Source organism: Haemaphysalis longicornis, unplaced genomic scaffold (genome assembly GCF_048455015.1).
Source record: "Haemaphysalis longicornis isolate Haplotype H1 unplaced genomic scaffold, Haemaphysalis longicornis Haplotype H1 scaffold_3, whole genome shotgun sequence".
Taxonomy (NCBI): domain Eukaryota; kingdom Metazoa; phylum Arthropoda; class Arachnida; order Ixodida; family Ixodidae; genus Haemaphysalis; species Haemaphysalis longicornis.
The window spans coordinates 66,042,910-66,070,109 of NW_027526335.1; the positions used below are offsets into that span (position 1 = coordinate 66,042,910).

General features: G+C 44.9%; 1 protein-coding gene across 2 annotated transcripts; it reads left to right on the forward strand.

The window, feature by feature from the left end:
* Window positions 1-25,473, forward strand: LOC144174549 (sorting nexin-17-like). 2 transcript variants are annotated; one of them, XM_077703304.1, is made up of 13 exons: window positions 1-201; window positions 3,711-3,785; window positions 4,797-4,914; window positions 8,549-8,727; window positions 9,906-9,993; window positions 12,837-12,921; window positions 13,729-13,891; window positions 14,104-14,244; window positions 15,287-15,349; window positions 15,791-15,928; window positions 19,413-19,619; window positions 22,628-22,675; window positions 23,040-25,473. In XM_077703304.1, exons 1-13 carry the CDS (start codon window positions 142-144, stop codon window positions 23,124-23,126), a joined length of 1,452 nt encoding a protein of 483 aa, XP_077559430.1. In that variant the 5' UTR covers window positions 1-141; the 3' UTR covers window positions 23,127-25,473. The 2 variants fall into 2 exon arrangements, with proteins under 2 accessions (XP_077559430.1, XP_077559431.1); XM_077703305.1 differs by lacking the exon at window positions 22,628-22,675.
* The last annotated feature ends 1,727 nt before the right edge of the window (window positions 25,474-27,200 follow it).

Consider the following 27,200-nt stretch of genomic DNA (forward strand, 5'->3'; position numbering starts at 1 on the left):
AGACTACAGCAGGAGGGTCCTGTGGTCGTAGTTTGGTCTTGAAGGTATGGGCGGCCGGAGCATATGTGGGAAAAAAACATTATAGCTACGTATATTTTTGTGCCCCATGTGCGCTGGTGAACTTCGGCTGCCTGCATAAAAATGCACTTTTCTATACCGGACACACAAGAACTTAAAGACGAAGGCGGCTCTTCATATGTGGTGAGTAGTAAATGTTTGCGATCTTGTGGCGGAACCGCGTTGGGTCTCTTCTCAAGTTTACATTCGTCGCTTTGGACGTATTCGAGCTCACCCGCTACAAGCTTCAAATTGTCGTTTGAATGTTTGTACTTTGAGAACCAACTGAGCATATCAGATGGTGTTTACAAATAACTAACGGAAGTTCTGTAAGGTAGTCGAAGAGTCGTAAGAGTTCAATCAACCCGCATATGTCGTAACTTGTTCCTCTTGTTTTTTACTTTCGTAAGTGGTAGTATCAGTATTGGGGCGGGCCGACTTCACCTGCTATTTTCTTTGTATCAGCTGCATCGCAGCAAATCCTTGATTTATAGTTTTGTAGTCTGTAAAGGAAAGGTGTGCATCGTTGTGCTAGCTGCATTTTGTACTTGTATAGTGATTTAAGTAGGGCGCCGCTCCAGTTCCCCAATTGATGATCTAAATGCTTATCAAGAGAGTAAAATTTAAGCCAAATTTATCCTAGTTTCAATTTGAAACCACAAGCACGTCGGTGGAAAGTTTAAGACCATAAGTCGTTACCAGACCTTGCCGAACCACCTGCGGGAAACACGTTTTTTGTTGGTACCTTTTCCTTGCTTGATATGCATCGAAAGATACGCTTTTGCCTTGATCGTACTTTATGCTTTTTTAGTATAACTAGCGGAATGTTGCTGCGCGCTTAGAAACAGGGTGCTCCTATAAAGCATATTTTTGCATAAACGTGCTTCTCGTAACAAGTTACCAAAAAGTCAGTGAACTGAATAGAGACTCGTATACTTTATATAAACATTGACTCGTTCACCGCTTATTGGAGGCAGATAGCAGCAGTGCGAGAAACGACAAATGCACATTGTTTCTACATCGCGTACTTGTTATTGCTTGTGCAATGTGAGAAGTGTATGTGCTCTGAAAAGCATCGACAATCAAAGGAATACTGAAGTGCAATGGCTTGTGGCACTGAAACCTATGAAGCCGCTCAGTGCGCACATTCAGAAAAAATTTGGCATGCACAACCACAAAAGTGCACAAACTAAATATACAGGCGTCTTGCGTATTCTTATTCAGCTCCTTGGGGTCGTCTGCACTGAAAGACCATAGAAAAACAACTGGCCGAAACTCTTGGCCGTATCAATCATGAAAGGAGAAGAAACTTAGTCGGCAACCTTTGTAAGTACAGTAGAGCAGCATGAAGAAAAAAGTGCATGTAGGCACTCGGCACATACATAAACATACAATAAAACACCTTAACCCACTTCAAGGCCGTGTCACATGTGGTTTTTGTCTCTGACAGTATGATTGAGTGGCAACTGGGACTGTCGCACAGGAAAATGTCACAAGGGGAAACAGCCTTAAGCTGTGTTCGTATAACATGAAAAGCGCGTTCTTGTCGAACTCCGTGCCAGCATTGCCATTGTTTTTGTTTCTGACTAATTAATTCGTGCTACTGTTTTGTGCTCAGTATTTTTGTCTTCCTGCCACGGGCCATGATGACAACCTAAAACCTCGCTCCATTTGGAAGATTGCCTCTTTGTGATAGCACTCATGCCAAGTTCAATGCAAATTTCAGCCAAATCAGCTATTTATAACGAGGAAAGCGTGGCAACTCAACGGCTACTTTCCCCAACTTTATTTTTGACACCATAAAGCTAGCTGCGTAGCTGGCTGATACCGATAGAGGCTGTGCAAATATTTTGGACTTGCAGTTCCAAACTCATCCTACTTAAAATTACTGCCTGGTTCTTTTGCTTCTGCGAGTTCCTGGGTTTGCATATTTTGGTGAAGGAACGCGGTAATTTGAAATCCGAGTCTTTAAAAAATTATTGAACAAGCTGCTCAGGGTTTCGAGTAAAGCGAAGTTGCGACAAGTCGCAGAGTTTAGGTCACAAAGACTGAGAAGACGCCGTGTTTCAGTACTAAAAAGAGTCGTGAACATGTGCTTTGAAATCGAGCAGCTAGAGAAGGTGGTGAAAAAGCAGTTGATAGACATGCACAGTGTGCGCTTCGTGAAATTAATGCAGCGGCGTTAGCTTAGCCCTTTGATGCACAATGTTGCTCAGGAGCAACAACTGAATATTTTTTATTCTCTCGCACTTTGTGGTTTTTTCGACATTTAACGCCATCTATTGACAGACAAAGGTTTCCGGAGCTTCAAAAATTAAAAAAGAGAGGGCAGCACGTACTTTCGTGGGCTAAAAAAAGTATTGCTTATGCGTGTCAACTCCCCGGGGGCTCAATGGGCTAGTGACAGGGGAGCGAAATTGTGCAATTTTGTTGTTATCACAAATGATAGCCATACAGACTTTACGTTATTGTAGTCACTTGAGCCCCATACATCATGCTGATCGAGGTAGCTTTCTTGTTCTACTGATATATGGGCAGCCAGTGCCCGTGTGGCCTAGTGTCCGTCCTAATGGACCAAATTTTTGTCTGACTTCATATTTGTGATGTCGGAAGTCCTTTTAGATCATAAAAATGTTTTCGCAATCTTAAGATAATAACTAAAGTTTTAGGCAGCAAATGAGGCTGCATTTGGGTTATTGCAGTCCCTTTATAGAGCAACGCTGCCTTACTTCACGAGCGTTCCAAGCAGAACGTGGAACTTATCTAGTAGAACTTTTCGTTACTGTTGCCGTTATATTTCTTAGATGCCGCCAGGAGCTATAGTGGCGCGGGCAACAGCAGGTGACGATTTTCTGTAGTTGATGTAGTATTTCATTGCTATCGCAAAAACCAAGCATCCGTAAATTTTGAATAAAGGAACACTGCAAATATCATTTATGTATTGATTTTCTCCCTTATATTTGCGTAATGTGTTGTTCTTGTTCAACAATGTTGACAAGTATGAACATTGCCACCGGACTTGGACGTTTACATTTGGCTGTGAGTATATAAGACTATTGCGCAGCTTCTCACATTAAATATCCCCAGGTGGTCAAAATTAATCCGGAGCCTTCCACTACGACGCACCGCATCGCCTGCGTTGCGTCGGCCCATTAAACCTTACAATCAATCAATCAATCAGCTTCTGTTTCACTTTGGGCAGGTGGCTGAATCGAGTCACAGACAGACAGACAGACAGACCAAAATTTCTGCATTTATGTAGCCCAAGAAAGACTATCGTCTTAAAAAGTCTCTGGCGGTATCTCCAGGCTCTGCACATGACCAGGATGGGCATGTTGAACAGTGGTGCCCTCCCTGCGTTCTAAAGAAATGCTTGTGCCAGTTCAGGGGAGTGTGAAGCATTTTTTTTTAGGACCGATAGAGGATGCCACATTTTTACAGTATAGGTAAAAGTTCAAAGTTGTTTTGCTTTAAGAGGTCTAGGTATTCGTTTATCAAAACTGCCTTTCCTTTGCTGCTGTTCTGAGGTAACACCTGTATTTCAGGTAAAAATATCTGGGAAATTTATTGGATGTTAGCTTATACCAGCCACTCCATATTCACAAATGCAATTGTTCCCCTTTTTTATGTTTCCCTAAATTTTTGTGTTGCAGGCATACAACATACATGTGAATGGATCCTTTCACTGTGCCGTTCGCTACAAGCAGCTACACAGCCTACATGATCAGGTGGGCAACTTCCTTAGAAACATGTAGACACAGTTCTTTTTATTTCCCCTCTGTGGTGTTGGGCGTAGTGCTTAGCCCAACGTCGTGCTTTGAGGTTCAACGTCAACAACCTTTTCCCAGAGCTTGATGTACAATGAGTTCGTCGTTGCGTGGCATATCTTAGGCACGCACAGCGTTATAGGCTACCTACAATTATGCTTTAATATTGGCTTAACAAGGATGACGGGCGAAGGCTCATTGTCGTAACGGAGGGAGGAAGAAAAAGACTCTATGGAAAAGGGTAAAGGTTGATGAAAAAGTAGAGAAACTCGGGGGGGACATAACTCAGTGAGTAGCTATGCTTACGCACTCGCATGTTTTTTAGATGCGGAGCATCTTATGCTCGGGGCTGTGTCCCTCCCTCCCTTGTCGTCCCCCGTCCGCACTCTACTGCGCATGCGTGTCTCTTCAGCCCCGCCAGCGTTTTGGCTGACATCAGCGCAGTCCACTGTAAAAAGAAATAGTTAGGCGGTGCCCGGTTTCGATCCCACGACTCTCTGGCCGCAACGGGAGGTACGTGGCACCCTTCCCACTGCGCTACAAACCGAGACGGGAGCATGTGCTACGAATGCGCCTTATGTCCTTCACTCATTCAAACTATGTCAAGAAACTATTGATACAACGAAGGCACGCGAAGCTGAACGTCAACGGAAACAACAAACTGAAAACTAATGGGAACTTCAGTGGACCCCATGGCTGCTTCGCATACTACTCAGGGTTCCGCTACGGGAAGATGGTGTAATTTTTTTGTGTGATTTTCTGTGCGCAATATTCAAAGCCAGTTGTCTGTCATTTTTCTTGCTGGAACAATGCATGAATGAAATTCTGAGATAAAGACTGAAAGGCACACACACGAGACAGGTGTGTCTTGTTAGAACATGGCTTGGTCGTACGAGTGGTGTACCGGGCAGTCTGGCAAGGGTGGCCTTCATAACCGGCAACCCCTTTCCTTCCTTCCTCCCCAAACTCCAGCTGAAGAAGGTGTTTGGCTCAGCGGCACTCCCTCCGTTTCCTCCCAAGAAGCTGCTCCCGCTGACGCCAACGCAAACGGAGGAGCGCCGGGGTTTCCTCGAGAAGTACATCCAACTTGGTGAGCCTGAACGCTGGCCGATGGGCCAACACAGGCCTGCACCTCGGTGTACACGCGTAGTGCAGGAGTGTGCGTTTACCCTGTAATAAATAGGCAGGTTCGGGTAGGCTTCACCACATTCTTACAAGGCCAAGAAAAAAAAAAACTGGTGATGCCTAAGGCCTTGGTGCAGGAAAACTTGCCTGCCTTGTTGAATTGTGTGTGTCTGTGTGAGACTGAATTGGTAACTTGCAGAAGAGAGGGCATGCATTGGTCAGAGGGATCCGAAACACTCGTTGAGCGTAGCTAAAAAAAAAAAAAAACTGCTGTTATTTGGTTATTTTATCAGTGGCTTTTGTGCCAAGTGTAACTTTTTGACATACAGTAGAGAGCTGACAGTTTTGCTGCAGAGTTTGTAATGCCTTTCTCTGACATATTTTGAATGCTTACCATTATAGTGTGTTTGTGTCCTGGAGCGGAGGTTGCTGCTATACCAGGCTTCTCTTTTATTCACTTCTAGTGGGGGCAAGCGTTGACCTTGTGTGGTCTGCTCATTGTCATCGGGCTTCATTGATGTCTGCACCTCTAGTTAGTTAGCATTGCATGCAGCATGCGTATGCGCTGTCGTATTCGTCTATTTTTTTTTTTTTCTTTTACCTGTTTTATCCCATTCCTCATCACATGCCATGGGCACAGATGGTGTAATTAAGTGTGTATCGCTAGCTGTTTGAGTGCTAGCTTAATTTACCTGGACCATCCCAAGAAGGCCTCCCATCGCTGCTGAGAAAGAATGGGTTTTTATTAATGGTGTGCTTGTGTTTTGATGAATACCTTGGAGTTTATGAGTGAGAGTGTGGATCACGGGATTATTTGTGTACAAAACCTTTGGTAGTTGTTGATGTGGTCAATCAGCGGCCCAGTGTGTGTTATACCCCTGTCACACGGCAGAGCTGATGACAGTTAGAGGCAAATGGCATTTAGCGGCTAAACGAGCTTGGGGAGCTCATTCAGTGGCCAAATGAGTAGCCCCGACCAGAGCTCTTCGATGTAGGCAGTTGCGAAACTCCGCCTCAAAAATACGGCTCACACTTGTACCTCCCTGCTTTGGATCGTGCATACGGTGGCGCCACCGTGGCCACTGCACGCACTACCCAAAAAATAAACTAATTATTCGAACTGATAATTTAACATTAAATTTCGTTTTAAATGTGCATAATTTTTTTTATTTTTGTACTCTCCTAAGTTATTCATTGCTTCCTTAACAGCGGTTTTTGTTGCAATTGTTTCTGTGTCTGTGCAACTGCCTTGACCGATTGTCACTTGTGCGGGCACTCCGGCACAACACAGGTCCGACCTGAAGTACTAAATTTGCATTTGTCACTCGTCGCTCAGCCTGCATCACGCTGTGTGCCAAAACCAACCCAGTAGCTGATCAAGTGGCTCTAAATAATTTTTGCAAGCTTGCGTAAAGCCGTCGAATTGAATTTTATTTTATTTTTTTTTGCCAGCGAAGGGCCGCAGATGACGCGCAGCAGACGACAATGCGTTTCGCTGACCACACGGCTGCGTTCTTTTACTACTCTTGGTTTGAATGCATATAAAACACTTGCTTGGTTGAGCACACTGGGCTTCTTTGGCGCTGCAAATTTATGTAAGCACCCAAATACCATTTTCCGCCCAGGTTGTCGAGTGGCGAACGGTGTTGTATAGTTTATTCTGTCACCAACAGATAGCGCCACTGTACGGAAAATCCAAAAGAGTGGACCAATCATAGGGTCACTTTTTGATGCATGGGGCCTATGGGGGAGTTTTGCAACTCCTATATCAAGTAACTCTGGCCCCGACAGCAGTGACGCGTCACTAGACAAGAAAGCTCACTAATGAACCAAAGAGTACTGTTTCTAAAAACTGTCTGCAAACTTGTATTTTCCCCTTCATAGTGTTTCTCAAATAAATAAAGACAAACAAGTACTTACATAAAAAAATCTCGTTCCACAACCCTGATACGAATTTCTTGCAAACTTGTCTCGTCTTGTGATGTCATCTTATGTCACCTAGAATGATGATTTTCTTCTCTTTAATTTCAAAAAAAGGATTATTTGTTCTGCTTTAAAAAAACTTATATGTATGAAAACATTCTATAGGCACCAGAACAATAATTTTGCAATTTTGCGAGCTGGCTTATCGTCACTGCTGCCACTATCAAATGATATTTGTTTCGCCGTGTAGACCCGCACAGCCAAACTGAATGTGATAAACAGCTAATGTCGTTCACTTTGAATGAAATTAGATTTGCCGTGTTACAGGGAAATTAGCTGCAAGAATCAATAAAAATATTCAAAAGGTTGTTTCCTTATATTCTTTGAATCCCACACACCCACTTTGTTTCTGACAGTATCAATAACTACAAGCGCTAGAGAGAGTGATCTTCGTTTCACAGTATTCAGTAATCTCAAATGTTCACCACGCTTTTAAAAAGCACATGCACTGACAGCTCACCGAACATCTTGTTCGCAATGCAGGAAAGCATGCAGAAGCTGAGTCCGAGGAATCCGCAAGGAAATAATTTGCCAGCCGTGCAGAGTTTCCTTTCGCACAGTCGAAATGTCTCCCCTGCTTTTCGCACGGGGCACAGTCCCAACAGGAGGGTGACAGTCATTCTGCATATCACTCACTATAGCCACCTGACACCAAGTAAAGAAAAATGTTTGTAATTTCAGCGCTTACGAACACCGTCACGGAGCACATTGACCAAGCCACTTTCACGTGCATTAATTTTCTTTAGAACTGAACAGCACCATTTCCAGAGCTTCCCTAGCCGTGCTGGGGTTGTCCTCAAGGTTCTGAGATATAGCTGGGCAAGGCTAAGAGAAACGCAGCAGTCAAGGGTCGCGGAAGAATATAAACCATCACGAAACTTCAACTCGTGCAAAATCTCCTATGCATCCCCACTGCTGAGAAATTCCTTAGAATCAAATCTGGACATCTGTCGATCGTTTTGAGTGGACGTTCTGCCTCATACTGATTCCCCATACAGCTGCAGTTATAAGACCTTCTGAATCCTGGCTTCATTTTGTAGCACCATTGAATCCATAACTACCAAGACCGTGTTTCTATGGAAAAAGTGCCGCCACAAATGAGTGCACATTTTGCTTCGCAGCGCGGCCCCACTCATGGGGGACGCGCCGTGGCCGCTGGATGCTCTCGGATCGGCGGCGGCGCTCCTGCTGTAGTAGCCTTTGTCCCCAAAGGAAACTTCATTGGGAGTGTCACGACCAGAAAAGCATTGTAGGACTCTACTTACGCCTTTATGATGGGGGACTGTAGGTTTGAGTCCTTGTTTGACAAATTGCACCAAGGGTACCAGATTGTGCCATCCTTGGAGAGGTTTTGTTTATTAATACCAGACCCCTTTTAACTTTCAACTCCTAACACCTGCCCCCATCACACTTTCATCTTTTATTCGTCCCTTTCTTCGTCCCCCATTTCTCCACCAACTTCTCAAAGTCCTGACGCACCAGAGCGAGAGTAAGCTGTTTGCCATTCCCCCAGTTTTTGCTATTGTGAGTGACCGCCGAGCCTCTGGATAGATAAGAGCGACATGGGCAGTGGTAGGTCTCCCGGTGGTGACTGTGTGCCCCTCTGCCTTGCGCAGCCAGCCAGGATGCCCGCGTGTCCACGGACGAGGCCTTCACGGGTTTCCTGCTGTCGGCGCAGCAGGAGACCATGGGCGCGGCCCCACCCAAGGAGGTCGACTTTGACGTGTTCCTCATGAACTGGCACAAGGTCACCGTCTCCGTCCTCTCCACAGACCCCACCGACGTTGTGATGGAGGTGCGTGCGGGATGATCGCTATGGACACCATGCATGCTGCACTGCAGGGAAGTTGTCATCGAGGTATTTTGATACATGGCGGCAGAAGTGACGAGGCAACCCATGGCTGATGGGACGGGGTCTATTTACAAAGAGACACGATGGACGTGCTCACAGAATGTAAATGGCGGTCATAAAATAGTGCGCGGAAGGACACAGCCACTTCGTTGACCTCGTCATCTTCTGTCTTGAGCCTTGGCAGTATAGGACATTGCCTGCCTACGTGTCCCCTCAGAGTATGAAGCAGAAGTCACATCTTGGCACCACGGTAAACCTGGTAAGGTCGTGCCTCAGTCCCCTTTCCTTCTGCAGTGTCGCTGTTTCTAGATCTGTTTGTGAGCACATGGCTGGGCTTTCATTTCTTGGTGAACTTTGGCAACCCGACCATGTTTGGTTTTTTGTTTGGTTTTGAGCTCTAATATGCTCTCTGCATTTGAACTGTCGTGCACTTATGGAGTTCCCAGAGATGTTACAAAGGCGATTTGAGAAGAGCAAAACTTTCAAACATTTTTTTCTTTACCATCACACTAACAGATGTATTACAGTTAGACCATCTGATATATGTATCACACTGATAGACCAACTGATAGATGTATTACATTTTCTAGTTAACGGGACACATGGTGTTGCACAGCTGTTTGCAGTGCTAGCAGTACCACTTGCGTGTTATAGAAAAAGTAATTTGCAAGGTTGTCATCAGAATCTTGCTCAAAATTGTCAGCCTTTCGCTGGCATAGCATGTGACAAAATATAAGCAAGTGATGAAATATTCCAGCAAAAATACCAGTTCGGTTCCGGTTTTCAGTTCAGTTCGGTTCCGGTTTGACACCCAGGTTGTCACATGTAGATAGGTGTCCTTTTTCTTTGGGGGGGGGGGGGGGGGGGAACAAACTATTGCTTTTCCAGGTCATCCAGCTAATTTGCAGTTGCATTGTGAAAAGTCAGTATGGTTTAAATTCTTGCAAGCAGTTGGTTTGTTGCATGGGTGACATAGCTAAAACTTAGTGCAGAGTCAAATTTTTTGTGTGGGCCAGGCGGCAAACAGATTTTGTACTCTTTGAGCCGCTGTTTGAGTGGTGTTTATGGTTACCTGTTCTGCCATGCCAATCACCGCAAAATGCATTTTTACCTATCTGCAGGCTGTGGCGAGACAGATTGGATTGCCTTCGGACCTCATTTGCTACTTTGCATTGTTCTTGGTGAAGAAGTCGGATGCTGACATAATCGGTCAGTTTGCTTCCTATTTGTATGCATTTGGTTGTGTTACACCTTAGTGCTCGAGATTTTCTTTTCTAGTAAATGCTAGGTGGTGTAGTAAAGATGTTCTTTTTATTCTTAGGAAGGAACGACTTTTTGTTTGTTTTCATGATGTTTACTTCCAAGTGGCATTCTAAACGCTTTACAAGCACCCAAAAAAGCTGCTGCTTTGCAGTTTTAAAAATGTAGTATATGAGGAGCTGGGAGAACAAGCCAAATTTCCGATTGTCTACTGGTTGCAGTGTTCAGGGCCATCTGTGGACATTTGTACAACAAATTGGCAAAAATGAAAACAGAAAAATGACTGCATTCACATCTTTTTCCTGATATACCTGCACTTGCAAAGCTTTGGGTGTATATCTTATTGCTTAGAGAGGGGCAGGAGAAAAGGTAAATAGCATTTATTAAGCTGTTAACTGAATATCAGACTGTATTTTACTTCTAACAGTACAATTGAATTTCATGATACAGTTGCACAAAGGTTGTGTGGCAGGACTTTTAGATCTTTGTATTAAAGTGTCGCTAAATGTTCTCAAGAGAGAGAGGGAATAAACTTTGTTGAGTTTGCCAACTGTTATGCTTTTACCGTACTTACCCGATTCTAACACGCCTCCAATTCTAACGCACACACGATTTTCCAGGCAAGAAAAAAAACGAGAAAACTTGCACCTGCAATTTTAACGCATACGGAACTTTGTGAGCAAGAAAAACGAGTGTGAGAGAAACGGGCTATTTATCTCCTGAAGCAATCTCACTCATCTCACTTCTCGTCGCTCTCCGAGAGCTCCTCTTCGCTTTCCGCTGACCACAGCATCTCGTTCTCGGTGCCGTCAAGCGCGTTCGCGATGCCACACTTCTGAGTGAACGTTCAACCTTGGTCGATGGGATCGTGGCCCCTCGCCTCACACGCCCATCCCACGAGCTTCTCCAGAGGCACGCGCTTCAGCCGATGGCTCGTTGTGAACGCGTGGGAGCCGCTCATAAGCCACTCATGGAAGCGGCGCACCTTCGTTGCCGCTGCTTCCATTGCAGTTATCAAGCGCGCAAGTGGAACGATTTGTCAGTTTGCATGAACGCCGATAGAAAAGCCTAGGCGCCTAGGCTTCCTGCGTCCGATAAATCGTTGCTAAAAGCTTTGGCGCCATCTTGAGATGGCGATGGCGATGGGTGGGACGAAATTTCCGCTGTTTCGGCAGTTTCTGTTTCGTATCTGATTCTAACACACATGGGATTTTTAGGGCTATTTTTCCAGAAAAGAAGTGCACGTTAGAATCGGGTAAGTACGGTAGTTGTCGGCCATGGGCCCTTGGGCTCTGGCAGCATCCTCAGCCAGTGGGGCGAAAACTAAACTTTTCACATTACTCTGAATGAAGTCCCCAAAAACTCTACGAATTTTTGAAAGGGTAAGGGGGCAGTGGATGAAACTTAAAAAAAAAAAAAAAACGAGTAATCCCACTTATAAAGCTAATTTCTATATGAAATCAATCCAAAATTGGCTACAGTCGAACCCCGCAATAACGAAACCGCCGGGGAAAGCAAGAAAATTCGCTTTTGCGGGAATTTCGTTGCCGCGAGAATGAAACATAAACGACCGGGATTGGCCACAAACCAAAAATTTATTTCCTAAAGTCAGTTATATTACTTCGTGAGCCTTACCTTGCAGCCAACGTCACAGTCAGCTATCACTGTACAAGTGGTTCATTGCTAGTCGTCGTGCGCGCCCAAGAACAACGAGATCATGTCAAACGCATCCAAAACATTCCGTGGGTTCACCTTCTCTGCACGTTTTCCGCCCTGGCCCTCGGCACCGAGTATGTCCGATCATGCAAGTGGAGCCCAGCTTCTTCTGTTTACGAACTTTGCCACAGAATGGCACCTCGTTGCACCAATACTGTTTACAAAACTTAGTGAGCACCGCTTTCTAGACGTCCAGAAAGGTCACAGCTGTCACTGTTTTGTTTTGCGCACGTGCGCCATTGAAAACTGGTGGGATCCTTGCTTTTCAAAATGGTTGAGCTAGCTGCAGGCGTTTCCAAACTCGTCGGCGCTATCCTCCCTTGGGCCACTGACTTGGGCCATGATGGCTGCCTTATCTCATAGCGATAAAAACCTCCACTTTGAGGCTGGCGAAGGCATCTTACTGAGAGCAAACATGCCAATCGCCACACACAAACAACAAACGAACGTGCTCTGTTCAGCGGTAGTGGGCTAGCGTAGCCCAAGCCAAGGCCGCGACTTGGGTCACCATGTGTCGCCCCCTGATGGTCCCGCTACGACGCTGCCTTCACGGCCGCCGGCTGCGCAGTCTTTTGTAAACAAATATGGCGGCGGCCATGCAAGCATGCTGTGACTGAAGTTTACGCACTTTGAGTCCAAAAAAATGCACTTGAGCACTTTTTGGACACAGTTACCCTCCAATGGGTACGTAAAATGCCGACCAAACTTGCACCGAATTTCGTTAACGCGGGATCAGTTTCCAAAAACGTTTCGTTGCCGCGAGATATAAAATACATGGGCGTCTATGGATGTTCGCTGGGGATGCGAAAATATTTCGTTGCCGCGGGATTTCGTTATCGCGGGTTTTGACTGTATTTCAATCCATGTGGTGTTTATGAACAATACTGTATCTGAGTCAAGTCAGTCCTAGTGCATGTTCAGTGTAAATTATGTCAGCAGGTGGTGCACCACTATAATTACGCTCACACTCACTGTATTTACCTGTTTCTGCCCTGTAATTCTAAGTTGCACGTTAAGATATTTCTAGAGTCCCACTTCTTATCCTGCTGCGTTTGCTTTTCTATTTTCTTTTTCAGTTCAAAAAAGGCTAGAAAATTTCGAGGCGCCCTACCTTACCCAAACGTCTGCTGGTTCTGCTTACTGCGTAGTTGTTAGAAAAAGGTGAGCGAATGCTTATTTCTGCCTTCCCCTTTTCATTGCTTGCCTGGCTGTTCAATGCTGGGTAGCCGCACACAAGGCCACGCATACTAATATGGGTGTGTTCGCCGCCTAGAGGTGGCTTGCTGTGTTTGCTACGCAGTGAAGGAAACAAAAGATAACTTGAAAGGGGTGCGAGAAAGGTGGGGGGCTGTGGCAGTTTTACGCTACGTAACATTCCCCGGCTTCCCAGAACATGGTTCAGGGGTCGGGATGCGAACGAAGGCTGTTCATTTGTCTGTGTGCTCATAGAGCCTGTTGCTGTGCAGTAAGCTCTGCACTCTGCATGTCTATGAATGGTACCGGTAAGGGTCGAGTGCAAGTTGTCTATTGTGGCAGTAATGAGGCATGCAGAGGCAACAGTTGAGGTGTGCTAGGTATTTCTAGTTTACATCAGAAGGTTACCACAGGCTATATGCTGCTTCAGGCACTCCAACCCTGCAGCCTGATTTCTTGTGTGTTAAAATCACAGCACCAGCAGCCACTTTGCCATCTTGTTCAATGTTTCATGTGTCGCGAAAGAAATGCAAAAGAGAGAAATATTGAGTGCGGGGGAGTCACTGCCTGCCATTCCTGATTATCTTATGGTTCTTTTGCTGTTTACGTGTCTGTCACGTTAGATGCAGGGTACTGCTGCAGTGTTCTGCTTGCTTTTAGTTTTGCATGTATTGATGCTGTGCGAGCATTTCGGTGCTTCCTCCTGCATAGTCATCGCCATCGCCATAGCTCAGCTTGGTGCGATAACCGTGCCCCTCTCTTCACACGTCTCAGCTACTGGGACAGCGGCTGGGACGACGCCCTGCTGGAGGACCGGGTGGCTCTGAACCTGGCCTACGTGCAGACTCTGAGTGACGTGGAGCGGGGGTGGGTGGTGGTGCCCAAGGACACCCAGCGGCAGCTGGCCACCCTCCAGGCCAAGGGCTCCAAGAGGGAGGTGGGCGCACTCCTCCTCCTTCCCTCTCCCAAATTTGCTCTTGGAAGTCTCACCTTTTGGAGTATTATGTCTGTCACTCTTGGAAGTGTCACCTTTTGAAGTTTTAGTTAGCAGTTGAAGTAAGGAAGTATTGACCTGTTTGGGGTGGTCAGTAGTACTAGTACTTTCTTTCGAGTGTGGTGAGCCTCACAGTCGGACTGATGCTGTTGCAGTATCTACAACTGGCGCGCACCCTCAAGTATTACGGCTACCTCCAGTTTGCCCCCTGTTTCTGCGACTACCCACAACCGGACACCCGGGTGCTCATCAGTGCCGGGGGCCGGGAGCTCAACTTTAGGCTTGCACTAGCACAGGTGCGTCGTCCCCAAGTCCTTCCCTCCCTTGTTCGAACAAGCGGTGGGTGGGTCGTTTTTGAACCCACAAAATGTGGTGCACATTTCTGAGTTTCAGGAAGGAAAAAGAAAGACCTTTGGTACCGACGTACCATGTGTACCCTTGTACCTACCTACACCTGCTACATACCGTGTGTATCTACGTACCTGTGCCCATTGTCTGATTGGTCTGCAACTGTTTGGCAGAGAGAGAGTTAACTTTGATGTGATCATATTTTGCATTTGGGCTGTAATGCAAGCAATGTATACTTCATCTTGTTAAAAAATGCAGAATATATTTCTCTCGCTCCCATTGTACCATTTCATCCTTGTAAAAATTTTATTTGGATTGTTGTTTGTGAATATTATGTTATGGGTCCATACTGGCCATGTTGGCTAAGGATCCAGAGGAATCTCCAGCTATTTTCTGTGTATTTTCCCGCATGAAATAAAGATTTTGTTATTTCTGACAAAAAATCAACTTCGTAAAGTTTTAAAGGGGAGAGAACGTCAGACAGCTCCTCATGGTTGCCACATGAACTACTAAACGAGCTTAAAAATCGAGGTGGTTAGTAATTTCACGCCTCAATTTTATTAACACTTGGAAAAACAATGAGGACAGTGACAGCAGCAATGACACAAGGAAGCAGTACACAGAACACACCTTCTAAATGTGAATGCACCACCGTGCTGTGCTTTTACTCCATGTCCCCATTGTAATTCATGTTCTTCAAAGTGCAAATTTGTACCTGCTTAGCCACATTGCAGCAATGAATGTGAGGTTGTGTTAGAAATGGATGGAGTTAACATGAACTTCAGTGTGCATTGCTAAAATTATGGAACGTTCCCAAATCATGAGTTAACGCTAGGGATGATGGTGTTGCCGAGAGTTCTAGCACAACATTGTCTTCATTTATTCTAGAGTGTGCTGCGAGTGTGTGTCAGCACATTTCACTCTTGGTGCACAAGAACAAGCCTGCCTAACTGTGCTCCCTGCTATGTTCCACCATTTCGTTCTGTTCAGGACCAGTACAAAGAAATCAGCTTCCGAGTCACAAGGATACGTTGCTGGCGCATCACCACTGCTGTGAGTCTCAGCTTCTCTGCTGATTGAAAAGTTGATCCAATTCACGTTTTTACTGAGCAGTAACTTTGGTGTGATGAGTGTTCGAGCTGTGCAAACTTTCTTGGCGGTGTTTTTATTGCGATGTGGGCTATGAAAGCATAAGGTAGTGTGTGTAGCCTAATGAAAGGAAAAGCACTGGCCCCATGCCCTATACAAAGAATGCAGTTTGCTTGATTGTATTTAATATTAAGAGACTCAGCACAGGTAGATTAAATTGGCAGGAGAAGCAGTCCTGGGACACACTTTGTGTGCCATATTTGTGTGTACAACTTCGTTAGGTCTTGGAGCAAAACTCTAGCATTTGTACCTTCATTTGTACTTTCTAAGCCCTCCGCCATTAGCAGTTTTTGGTGTTTGTGCACGCTCATTTTCATGGCACTTTTCCCCACTCGCTCATACCAGGTGATAGACCACGCCAATGGTGAGAGTTCGGGCAACTCGCACAGCAGTCTGGACGGGAAGCACCACAGGCTGGAGCTGTCGTTTGAGTACCTGATGAGCAAGAACAAGCTTCAGTGGATCACGGTGATCAGCAGTCAGGTACGGGGCGTCCCCAGGACCATGCATCGGGACACTCGCCAGGGCCATTTTCGCTGGGGAGTTGAGCAACAGCATTTTAACACGTGCACGTAGTGCTGTTGGCGAAAGCCGCAAGTGCCCCATTCTGCAAAAAAGCGCCGTTATTGTTGTTGTGGTCTGGACAAGAAAGTGGTGGCCACTGTAAAAAGTAAATAAGCAAAGAAATGTTCTAATGCTAGAAGCGATGTTATACCCGTGCCACACGTACACGAAAAATGGCATTAATGCTTAATGCCTTAATTAATGCCATTAATTTGCTGCTACATGCAAAAATCTAATGCCATTCGCTCCTATGTCATTTTAGGTTTAATGAGTTCCGCACAACTCATTCACGTTCGCGAACGCCTTAAATCAGCCTACCCTCGAACGTGCTGATCGCCAAATGAAGCCAACGAAACTCTCAGCACCAGAGTGTTGACGCGGAAATGTAGCTGAACTTCGAAATAAGACGATTTTTTGTGCACAATTGGTGGCGAAGTTTTGAAGAAGACAAAGTTCACTAGTACAGAGGCAAAAGTAAGAACATCGCGTTACTCTTCGTGTTAAATTTTTCGGATTTGGCTACCACTGGCCGGCGACGGCATGCTGAAACCACTTAACCACTTTTAGAAACGGCTCACATTATTTTTAAGAAAACTCTTTTTCTCATAATTTTCTTTTCGCAAAAAACAGTTTTAACCCTTTTAAGGTGTTTTTCTCTACGTTAAAAACTTCTAAAATATGAGCGAATTTATCTTTTTGGTCATGATCACCATCATGCCTAACACATTTAATGCTTTTGCATTTTCGCGTGTAGCACGGTACGCCCAATTAATGACATTTGTTATCTGAAGGCCTTAAGCACTTAATGTCATTTTTCGTATACGTGTAACACGGGTATTAACTGAGCGCCATGGATTGTTACACCGGGCTGTTGGCGAGATCAAATGACTGTTAAGCTTCACGCAGGCATTTATTAGTCATTGTCCATAAATTATCTGGAAAGTGAAATATTGGCTGACGATTGTGATACTCCCTAATGCGAAATTTGAGCACAGCGCGGACTGCAGAGTCTTCTCAGTGACGGCGCATAGCTACTAACACCAGAGTAGCATGCTCCATCGCTGCTGCTGAGCGTGTCTCGCTCAGCTTCAGCATATCACCGCCCCACTCACACTTGCGTGGTACTTTCCTCCTCTGCTTTCCTGCTCGCTCCATCTCGTCTCTCTTCGGTGTCCTCGTCGTTCACTCAGCTACATTGAGGCTAGCGACACAACACCACAGGAGCGGGTGCTTAAGAGCTGCGCTCTGAAACACATACTTCAGGTGTCGGCAACCTTTTGAGACGGAGGGATGAGTTGTAAGAAGCCGACGCAGCGGGGGCTGGATGGCAAATAAGGTTGGGGGGGGGGGTGAGCTTTGCAGGCAAAGAAAAATAATTCAGCGAATTGACAATAAAGCGCGAAACTGCAATAGAAATCATGTTTACTTGCAGGGGTCTTGACGTTGCACCAGGGGCCGTATACAGTCTAGTCCACTTATAACAATATTCAACTTCCTAGGAAATTACATAGTTATAACTGATAATTGTTATAAGCGGGTTGCACAAAAAAAAAGACAAAACAGAGACCATAACATTTTACTCGCATGCAAGCAAGGTCGTACTACTATTTATTTGCAGAAAAGAAGCCATAGTCGGCGGGCTTTGTTTGCATCACGCAAAGCTGGCACACATCTGTTTCAAGAGCATTTATGGGTGCTTCACCTAGCTGAACGAAAGGCCCCTGGGAGAAACAAAGTGCCTGAAGGACTGTATCATGCGTTGGGCCTCCTGCGAAGATCCCTACAAGAGTAGGCTGCTCAACCACGTGGTCCGTGTATCGCTGTCAGCACTGTCTGCAGCACGTATCTGCACAACGATCGCCTGTCCAGTGAGGCACTCAGGCGTTTCCAAGATTATTGTCGCTGATGTTCCTTCCGTAGAAAAACGGAGGATCCCCAGGTGGTCAAAATTAACCTGGAGCCCTCCATTACAGCGCGCCTGATCGCCTGCATTGCGTCGGCACATTAAAACCTACAACCAATCAATCAATCAAAATTGGAGGCAGTTGAAGAGGCACTCAGCCAAGTTTATAGCAGTGCACATGTGACACAGTATGCGAACGTAAGTAAACGCACGAGCAAGCGGCGCCAGCGCCGGTGTCATGAGGTGCGAGCAGTACTAGTTCATGAGTGGGCGTGGGGACAATACCAAAGCGGCGGCGCCGGGAGGGAGTTCAGAAAGAAAACTGCTCTCCCTCTGCTCTTGCTTCTTTGTAAGCGGCGCAGTCGACTTGTTTTCTGAGGGGTGGAGGGGATGCGAGGCACATCGCGGCTCGCGACACATGCTTTCAGCGCGGTGAGCCGGCGGCAGCTCAAATTTTTTTGTGCGCTATGTAACCAGATTCAATGGTTATATCCGATATCGCGGCATTGGAGCATTGTAATAAGCGGTTTATTTTACCATACAACGCATACGAAAGTGGACGGTGCCGTAGTTGTTCATCGTTACATCCGATACAGTAGAGCCTCGTTACAAGAGACACTGTTACAGGAGACACTTGGTTATAAGGGACATTTAAATAGTTTGGTTGGTTTTCCTATGTTCAACATGTTGGCAACATTGCACACAAGAGAGACAGTTACAAGAAACACTCTTTTACTAAGGACACCTTTTTTGGATCCCTAGAGTGAATTTGTCACCAATTAGAAGAGAAGCGATGAAAGGGGGCCTTATAGTAGTCATGTTCAACTCCGCACTGTTTTTAGAACTTTTGTTTACAAGAGACATGTTTCCCGGGTCCCTTGAGTGTCTCTTATAACGAGGTTTTACTGTATATTGTTATACATGGTATCGTTGTAAGTGGACTCGACTGTAATACTGCCCTGTGGGCTGCAGGTTGCTGACCCCTGACATACGTGATGAGATGGGATTTGAACCTGAGTCGCCACAGTAGCGGCACAATGCATCACCGCTGAGTTAACGCTGCACGTTGCTAGTGGTGGAACAAAGGTTGTTGTTATTGTTCCTTTCTTTGCGGCTCATGCTTGCTGAAGCGATTGGTCAGGAGTTGGGAGGTTTGAGTGGCTTATGCGCCCTCTTCAGTAGATTCACAAAACCCTGAATTGGAAATGTAGAGGTTGTCGAGTAGTGTGTGCCTCACGCCGTAAGTGGAAGAAACAACAGCGAAGAAAGAGGCGCAAACAAGAAGTGGCAGAAAAGAAGCCATTCTAAGGAATTGGCATCAAAAGACAAAAATGGTGAATGCGAACAAAGATATGCAAATGCGGTGTTGCAGTACAGGAGTTGTTAATGAGTATCACCAGGATTTCATCTTGAAAGCACGTAAGCATACTTAAGTGCCCCACCGAATTTCCTTCCTATGCACGAGTGAGTGGTGCATGACGCTGCACCCATTCATTGCAGGCCATCCTGCTGAGCGTGTGCCTGCAAGGCATGGTGGGCGAGCTGCTGCTCAAGAAGCAGGGGGCTGACCGGCCCCAGGGCTCCAACCCGCGGCCCAGGCCGGGCAGTGGCCGCCGGGGCTCGTGGAGCTTCCTCAAGCGCGACGGCTCCAGCTACCAGATCTCGGTCAGCCGGTCCGCGTCCAGCGACGGCATCGTGCACGAGACGGTGGGCCTCCCATTTCTCCCCCTCCTCTGATGTCAGAGACGCTGCAGTTTTGGAAGAAGTGGGATCTCGGGGATAGGTCGGGCTGTGCAGAGCAACGGGATTAGGGCGAACAAATAGCAGTTGCTTTCTTCTGTTGTATTCGGCACTGATGAATGGTAAAGGTTAGGCTGCTGCACTGTTTTCCCCTGTGAGAAATGATATGCGTGGGGTGCATTGTCTGTGCAAGGCAGTCCACTGGTACTAACTGCCTCATGTGTACTGCCTTTTATCATTTTATGTGATTGGAGTTTCGCTAGTCCAGCCCTATCTTATCTCCTTCACGAGCACGCCACTCCAAAGGTGGGACTTCGTTGCACTGAAAAGAGGCAGGTGCAGTGACTGGCAGATGCAGGAGTGCTTTTTTACAATTTGTGGCAACCTGCGAGGCTGGTGTCCTTATAAAGCATGCATTTGAGCTGCTTTTTTCATGTTGAATATATGTATGTGTTCATTCTGCAGATTAGAAAATGGCCAGTGTGAGGGATGCATTGATCGTGTGAACATATTTAATGCATTTCAACGTGAACAAATAGTATAACTAAAGGTTTGTTAGTTGTGCTTATTTAGTGAGCACAGAGTGCACCACACAGACAAAAAAAAAGACCCCCCCCCCGTCCTCAAAAAACAGGACACAGCTTATGGAGGAAATGTGAATGCCATCATGTCAGTTTCGGTGCAGTAGGCATGCTGCCCTTTGCTGTGATGTTGATGTGAGCCTAATGTGCATCAAAGGAACCTCATCGAGAAATTGTAGGAACTTTGAACTGGCGGTTTCTTTCCTACGCTCCTGCTTGGCTCTTGATGACAGTAAAGGTGTGCGTTAAAACCCAATTTGGAGCTACAGCTAAGAAAATTCTGCTGGGGTCTACTGATCGTCGCATCAAACGCAAAGCAATTCTCTAGATTCCAACAGGCGCATTGAGGATTTATTTGTTTGTTGAAGTGCCCCTTGACTGTTGCGTATGTTGCATAATAAGAAATGGCCAGTCGGTTTCTGTTTGCTGTGTTTGTAGCTGCTGCTGGTTGCTTTATTTGCAGTTGTTTGAATTCTACTGTCTTCAGAATTATGCAAAGCAAGTCGTTATTTGCAGTTCGAATTCTATTTGCTTCGAAATTATGCAAAGCAAATTGTTATTTGCTTTGAGTGAAATGGTCACTATGATTATAATAATAGTAAAACATTATTTAGTCACCTTTGGGTCACTAATTCGGGCCTGCCAAAGCCAAATAAGGGTGTTTTAGGGGTACCACTTGCCTGTGTGGATTGTCAAAGGCTTGAATTGTGTACAGTAAAGAAAAGAAAAAAATATATTGAACATACATTTCTTTTATTCAGCATGCAACTGAAAAATACACGTTTTAACTTTTTTCTTTTGTGTCATTAGAAACAATTCGTCTTTGTTAAGCTTGAAAGAAACCAAAAAGGCTCGAGCATGTTCACATTGTCGTGTGTGCGCACTAAGTACCAGTCACATGGCCAAAGTGTCTGAATGGAGGAATAAGGGGTACAAAATTCTCTTGATTATGCAGTGCTAAGCACAACAGTGTCTCGAATGACAACGCAAAATTTTACATATGTGCCAATAAGAATACACCCCTATCCATGTCTATTGGGATACTGTGCAGAATGGATTTCAAATTTTCATGCAAGATACTGTCCGCATTGGTATGCCAAAACACTGCAAAAAAAATTAAGTGAGCAAATGCAACAGCGTATGAACACTGTAAGTTAGCACGTGTGCAATCTGTCTATGTAGGGACATTGGACAGAAACGTCCAGCTGAATATAACACAGGCAACCTGACGAAGTTTAGCACGTACATGAACTATATGGTTGTTCCATTTTAAATCTGGATATAAAAAAAAATCGGAGGTATGTAATTGTTGGCACCTGCTCAACTGAAGTACATTTAAAACAAGAGGGTGAACCCAAGAAAAATGGGACCATGTGCAGAATACTACCACAAGGCTTGTGAAAGCGCACTGGTCTTTTTTTTTTTTTTTTTTTTTTTGCAATTAACAGCGATACAATTGCCACAATACCATGTCGTTATGCCATATTGCTCATGCCTGGATTTTAAACCATTCCTACCGAAAAAAAAAAAAAAACCCTTTCTAAGGTGCGCCATATTACTCATGCCTTGATTTTAAACCATTCCTCAAAGAAAAAAAAAAAGGAACCTTTTCTAAGATGCGTTTGTGAGGTGCAGGTGCACTTGGCAGGGTCTTTGTTGCGACTGTTTGCCGGCCTCGTTTTTTGTCGATTGCTGATAGCATTGTGCCTGGGACAGTATTTGAACAATCAGCACATTGTCTCTGGGAAGTCATCATGGTTGCACAGAGCGAGTCCATTTTAAGCAGGTACAAATTTGGCCCCACAACTGCAGTGCAAATAAGAAAGGCGAAACACAAAGCATTCAGATATTGCTGTCAGAGGCCATGTGCTGCACTGCTACATACTGTGAAGAAGTCGTTTGTCGGAGATGGTCAAAAGGCATATGATGAATGAGGCTAAACTAGTGCAAACAGTTGCACAGAAGCATTCGGGGGCTCGTTCTTGCAGTGGCTGCGATAACACGATGCTTCCACACTCACCATTTGTTATACATTACTGAACATCTGCCAGTAAAAGAGGGAAATTGCTTTCGTGAGGTGTAGAAAGCCCTAATTTATTTGTCATTTATTTGTCAATTGAGAATGATGTAACAGGTGCAATGTGTATTTTAAAACAAAAGGGTAATTTCCATTTAGTGTTCCACCAGTGTTGCACCCTGTGAGCACTTCTGAGTTTTACTGCCTGTGGTCGTAGTCACACGAACCAACAAACCGGTCCTACAATAGCAGTAAGGTCACTTTTGTTGCTGGCCGTGGCCCATGTTATGCAGTGTTTTGCTGTGTTTTTCTTGTGCTGGTGTGGAAGACAATGCCGTCATGAGCGTTGCTTATTGTCCTTGTTTGTCCTTGTGTAGCGGGAGGATGCCAAATCTAGGACAAGAGATCATACTCGAAAGCACAGCGTGAGTCTGCTTCAGGTCTATCGCACGTAGCAGCCTGCTTGGGCGAAAAATGCATTTTGATAACATGACTAAAGTGTACATAAACATCCTTTTTCTTGTTTTTTTTTTTTTTTTTTTAACCTGCACCTTTTCTAACACCTTGCTTTGTGAAACTGTTGGGAGAGGTGGTGGTACGTGAAGTGGTGAAGGCAACAGTGCAGTTTCAGAGCCACCCTAGACGCGTATGCCAGAAATAACTTACCCTAACATGATGCTTGGCATCGCTTTCAACCTGTTAGTTTTGCATTTCACACGCAGCCTGCCTCAAAAGTGCAGCATTGCACACTTTGGTATAATGTCTGGCTCGTACCCTCTTTTTTTCTAGGACCCGAAGCGAAACAGTGGTGTGACGTCTCCCAAGGCAACTATGGAGAACGATGCGTTCGAAGGAATCGGTGACGATGACCTCTGAGGCTCACTTTCGTACGTCGACGGAAGTAACCATGCAGTGTCTTTGTAGATGGATGGCAGCACCAAACAGTGCATCGCTTAGATAAACGCATCTGCAGACTTGGGCCCCGTGGAGGAATATCCTGGTATATTTTCTTAGTAGCCATCATTTCTCAAATTCCCACTTCGTTGGGCTGTCTGTATTGTGCACAGATAATGAGCTTGTGCGCGTCGTTGTTTTAAATTTGAATTTGCCGCTATTACTAGGTTTTTATACCTTACAATTTGGCATTTACAGCTTGCTGTGAGATTCAGTTCGCACATTTGTCTATGCGTAGTAATTAAAAATTGAGTTACATCATTGCGATTGTTAGACTTCAAAACGTAAAGTTATGCAAGCCTTGATGAAACATTGTTAGGAACTTGATGGAATAAGAGGTGCCAAACTTGCCAGGGAAAAAATGAAAAATGCGAGCACCTCAAGGAGATTATGCAGCCATAAAATTTGTGTGAGCAGAAAGGCCAGTAGATTGCCTCGTGGGGTTTTGGCGCTGATGCCAATGTGTCGCTAATGTCCCCGTGCGCTAGTGATCTGTTGCTTCAATTCTTAAAATTGTTGGAGGGCCAGTCGGTGTGTGTTTTCATACGTGCAGAACGAACTGCCTTCTCACTGACTCCGAAAAAATCAGCGGCCTCTACTGTTGCCAAAACATTCCTCGTGGAAAAAGGAAGCACTGTGCTTGATTTCTTCTGCCAAGCCCGGATTGTGAATCCGACTTGTTTAGTGCTCTCCGTGTGTGTCCGTCGCTACAGGAATGATACACGTTGATGCTTCGTGAATGCGTGCTGTGAATAGTGGACGATTGTTTTTTTGTACCAAGGTGGGCTGCGATATCAAGAGCGGGAAGCTATAAATGTGACCTGAATTTTGTTGGTACCCCGGCTCTTTTGCAGCCCTTGAAATTCTGTGCGTGTGCTTGATGTGTGCGGATGACAACGAATTGCGGACAGGTGTACAATGTTGATGTCTGTCTTGTCACAGTCTTACTCGGAATACGGCGCATGCTCGGCCATAAAGTAGCTGTGATGTTTTTGTATGATCTAGTATCATTGTAAGCACTCGCGTTTGGACAGAGGCTAGCGAGGATGCACGAAACGCCAGCTGGCATCATCCTAATTTGGCGCTTTTCTGAAAATTGCGTGTTATAGCTTGCGTTGCTATGCTACTCACCCTATTCTGGGCACAAGTGGACGTGAGTTTAATCTATCGTATTATGTCCTTGGAACAAGCCTTGCAACAGGCCTCTTTTCTTTTCTTTTTTTTTTTTTTAATGTGTTGCTAGGCTTTTGAAGAATTTTGAACTCCCACCTTTTATGGAAACATCTCAATCAAGGCCACATTGAATGAATTTATTGTTACCATGGCAAGGAAGGCCCACCAGCTGGCAGAGTTTGTCTCACCTAACGTTGCATTCGTGCTTCTTAAGTATCAAGATTAGTTAACTCATCAGATGCAGTATTGGGCAGGCTTGGACAGTTTTGTTTGTTTCTCATGGGAGTTTGTTCTTCCTAGCTAAGCTTAGACAGATTAAGCTTAATCGCAGCTAAGCTTTTTTTTTTTTTACATGCATGAAGGTCAGTGTCTCCGAAGTATGCTATATAATGCGCTGATCTTACGGTACCGGTTATCTGCCCATTGACTCTGTCGAAGCAGGCACTCCTTTTCTTCTCGTCTTGTTCTCGTTGTGAGTTACATTGTTGCTTGATGTTTGATGCAAGTATTTTTTTGTGAGCGTCCAGTCACCTTAGTGCTGGAAATGGCCAGATTTGTTAACTGCGCATGCTTTTTTTTTTTTTTAAATCATATTCCAAATGAAATCCCAGTGTTTTATTGACTCGTGTATGCAGGTGCATTGTCTTAGACATACGAATTCTTGTTTTGAACGCACCAATGGCTTAGCCTTTGGGTGCTGTGTACCTGGTGGATGTTAGTGCACGCTGCTTGAAAAAAAGTGTTGAACCCCACGTATTGGTGCCAAAGCACAGCTCAATTGCACTGCACCATTGTTTAAAGCATGGCAGACACGTTTGTTGCAGTTGCAAAGCAGCTCAGTGCGCAATTGTCGTGGCAGCTAATGAGCGCCCTTTTTTTTTTTTACGCTTGTCAGTGATTTCGCGGAGCCGATTGTTCCAGCCTAGGATGCATTCCAAGTTCAGTGGTCGCTTCAAACTCACTGCCACCCAGCTGTCGCACCTGACTCGTTATTAGCCTCTATGCCAATGACAATAATGCCCGGCAATGGTCACATTCAATTTGCCCAAACTTTGCTGCTGTGAAAACATTCATTGCTTTTGGATTAGTGTCAGAAGGCAGAAGAAGGTTGTTTTAGACACCGGACCGCTCTTACACTTTGAACTTCCTGCTTTAATGGAGGTACCGTTGACTTATTACGAGCGCGAGTTTTCGCAGTACATGTATTTTGTTTATGAACGGTTGCATTTGGAATCTGCTTCCTTTGTCAATCTGTCAGTCGTGCTAGGTGGTGAATTTATGATTCCTGTGGGAAATCGGGACAGCGAAAATGCGTTGGCAAGTTGTGGGAGGCATCTACGTTAAGTTTTTATAGCTCGTGATGCATTTGTTGTGGCACGTTTCACCATGACCATCATAGGGTCCATGAGCAAAGCGCGCATTGTGGCCACAAGGAACTTTGTGCCTAAATGTATTGAGTACCACTGGATGGGTCTGTTTCATATGCCATTGGAAACTGAGCGAGAAAAAGGTTAGTGGTGGCAGCGTTTTTCTTGTCATACCTGGAAGTGAGAAAGTTTTCTGAATGTCTGCCCAAGCAAGAGTGCTCTGTGTGCTTCTTGAGAATCCAAGATGCTGGTCGCACGTTCGTGCGACTTGAGTTGCATGGACAACAGCAATGGCCAACATAGCTTGACACATTTTGTACTGCATGTTCATAGGCTTGTGCAAGAAGAAAGAAAAAAAGAGAGGGTGGTTACATCTATACAAATATATATATATATATATACATATATAGAAATACGATGCATATTTTTTGTATGTGAAAAATAGTTAAAAATCTCCTCTGTCTTCAAATGCAGTTCTATTGTTGTCAGCGCAGGGTATTCCTTTTGGCGGGTCATTTGATTCGCCGGAATCCACTGCTGAGTTTCCAGCTTGTTTTGCACTGCAATTTATGTTACTGCCTCATTTAAAAAGAAATACTGTTAATGTAGCTTTGTCGCTTGTATGCATCTTTACGTCCTGGTGTTGTCCGTGTGCAGAATTGTTTGCTGGCCTTGCCTATTCCCTTCTCATTTACCGTTGATTGAGTACGCTTGCCCAAAGTAGCAGTTCTCTTGTAATCAAAGTCCTACAGAAGTCCCTGATTAGTCCGCTCAAATATTTCACAATCATGCCAGGGACTGGTGAAATTCATTCTGTGTAGCTCATTTGCTGGAAATGGGGTGTTGTTATTCAGGATGCAAATGGCTGAATTTAATTAGAAATTTAATTACAGTTTCATTGCATGCATGACAGCCTGTAAACATTTTAGTAATATATCTCTATGACGGCTTAGAAAGCACCTTTCACTTTTCACCAAGTTTTGTTTCAACCTAGGCCACATTTTTCAAAATTGAATTAATCAGGAAACTGACGTCGCATTCGTGTAAATAATTTCATTTCTATCGCAACTGCTAATGTTTCCTTTTGGGATCTCGAGTGGCAGCAATGAACTGTTTAGCCAAAAGCAGACACATTTTCCAGGTCTTTGCGCTTTTTAATACATACATGTGCACATATGTGGTAGCCTATGTGCCAGCTCTGTTCTTTACAATACTTACCCTTGTTACAAACCCATGCTCTTCTTATATTTTGGGGTGTGCTTTTCTCACATATGTCGTCTCAAGCGCTATGGTATGTGATAACAGCTTTAATCTTGTATTTTTTCCACAGCTTTGCCAAGCGATTTGCTTGCCATTTATATTCTCTTACATCTGGTAATAAATTAACCTTGGCAGTGCCCGTTTATCTGTGCTGCTGCCAAACGCTTGAAAACATGGCTGCGTGTGTTTATTTTGT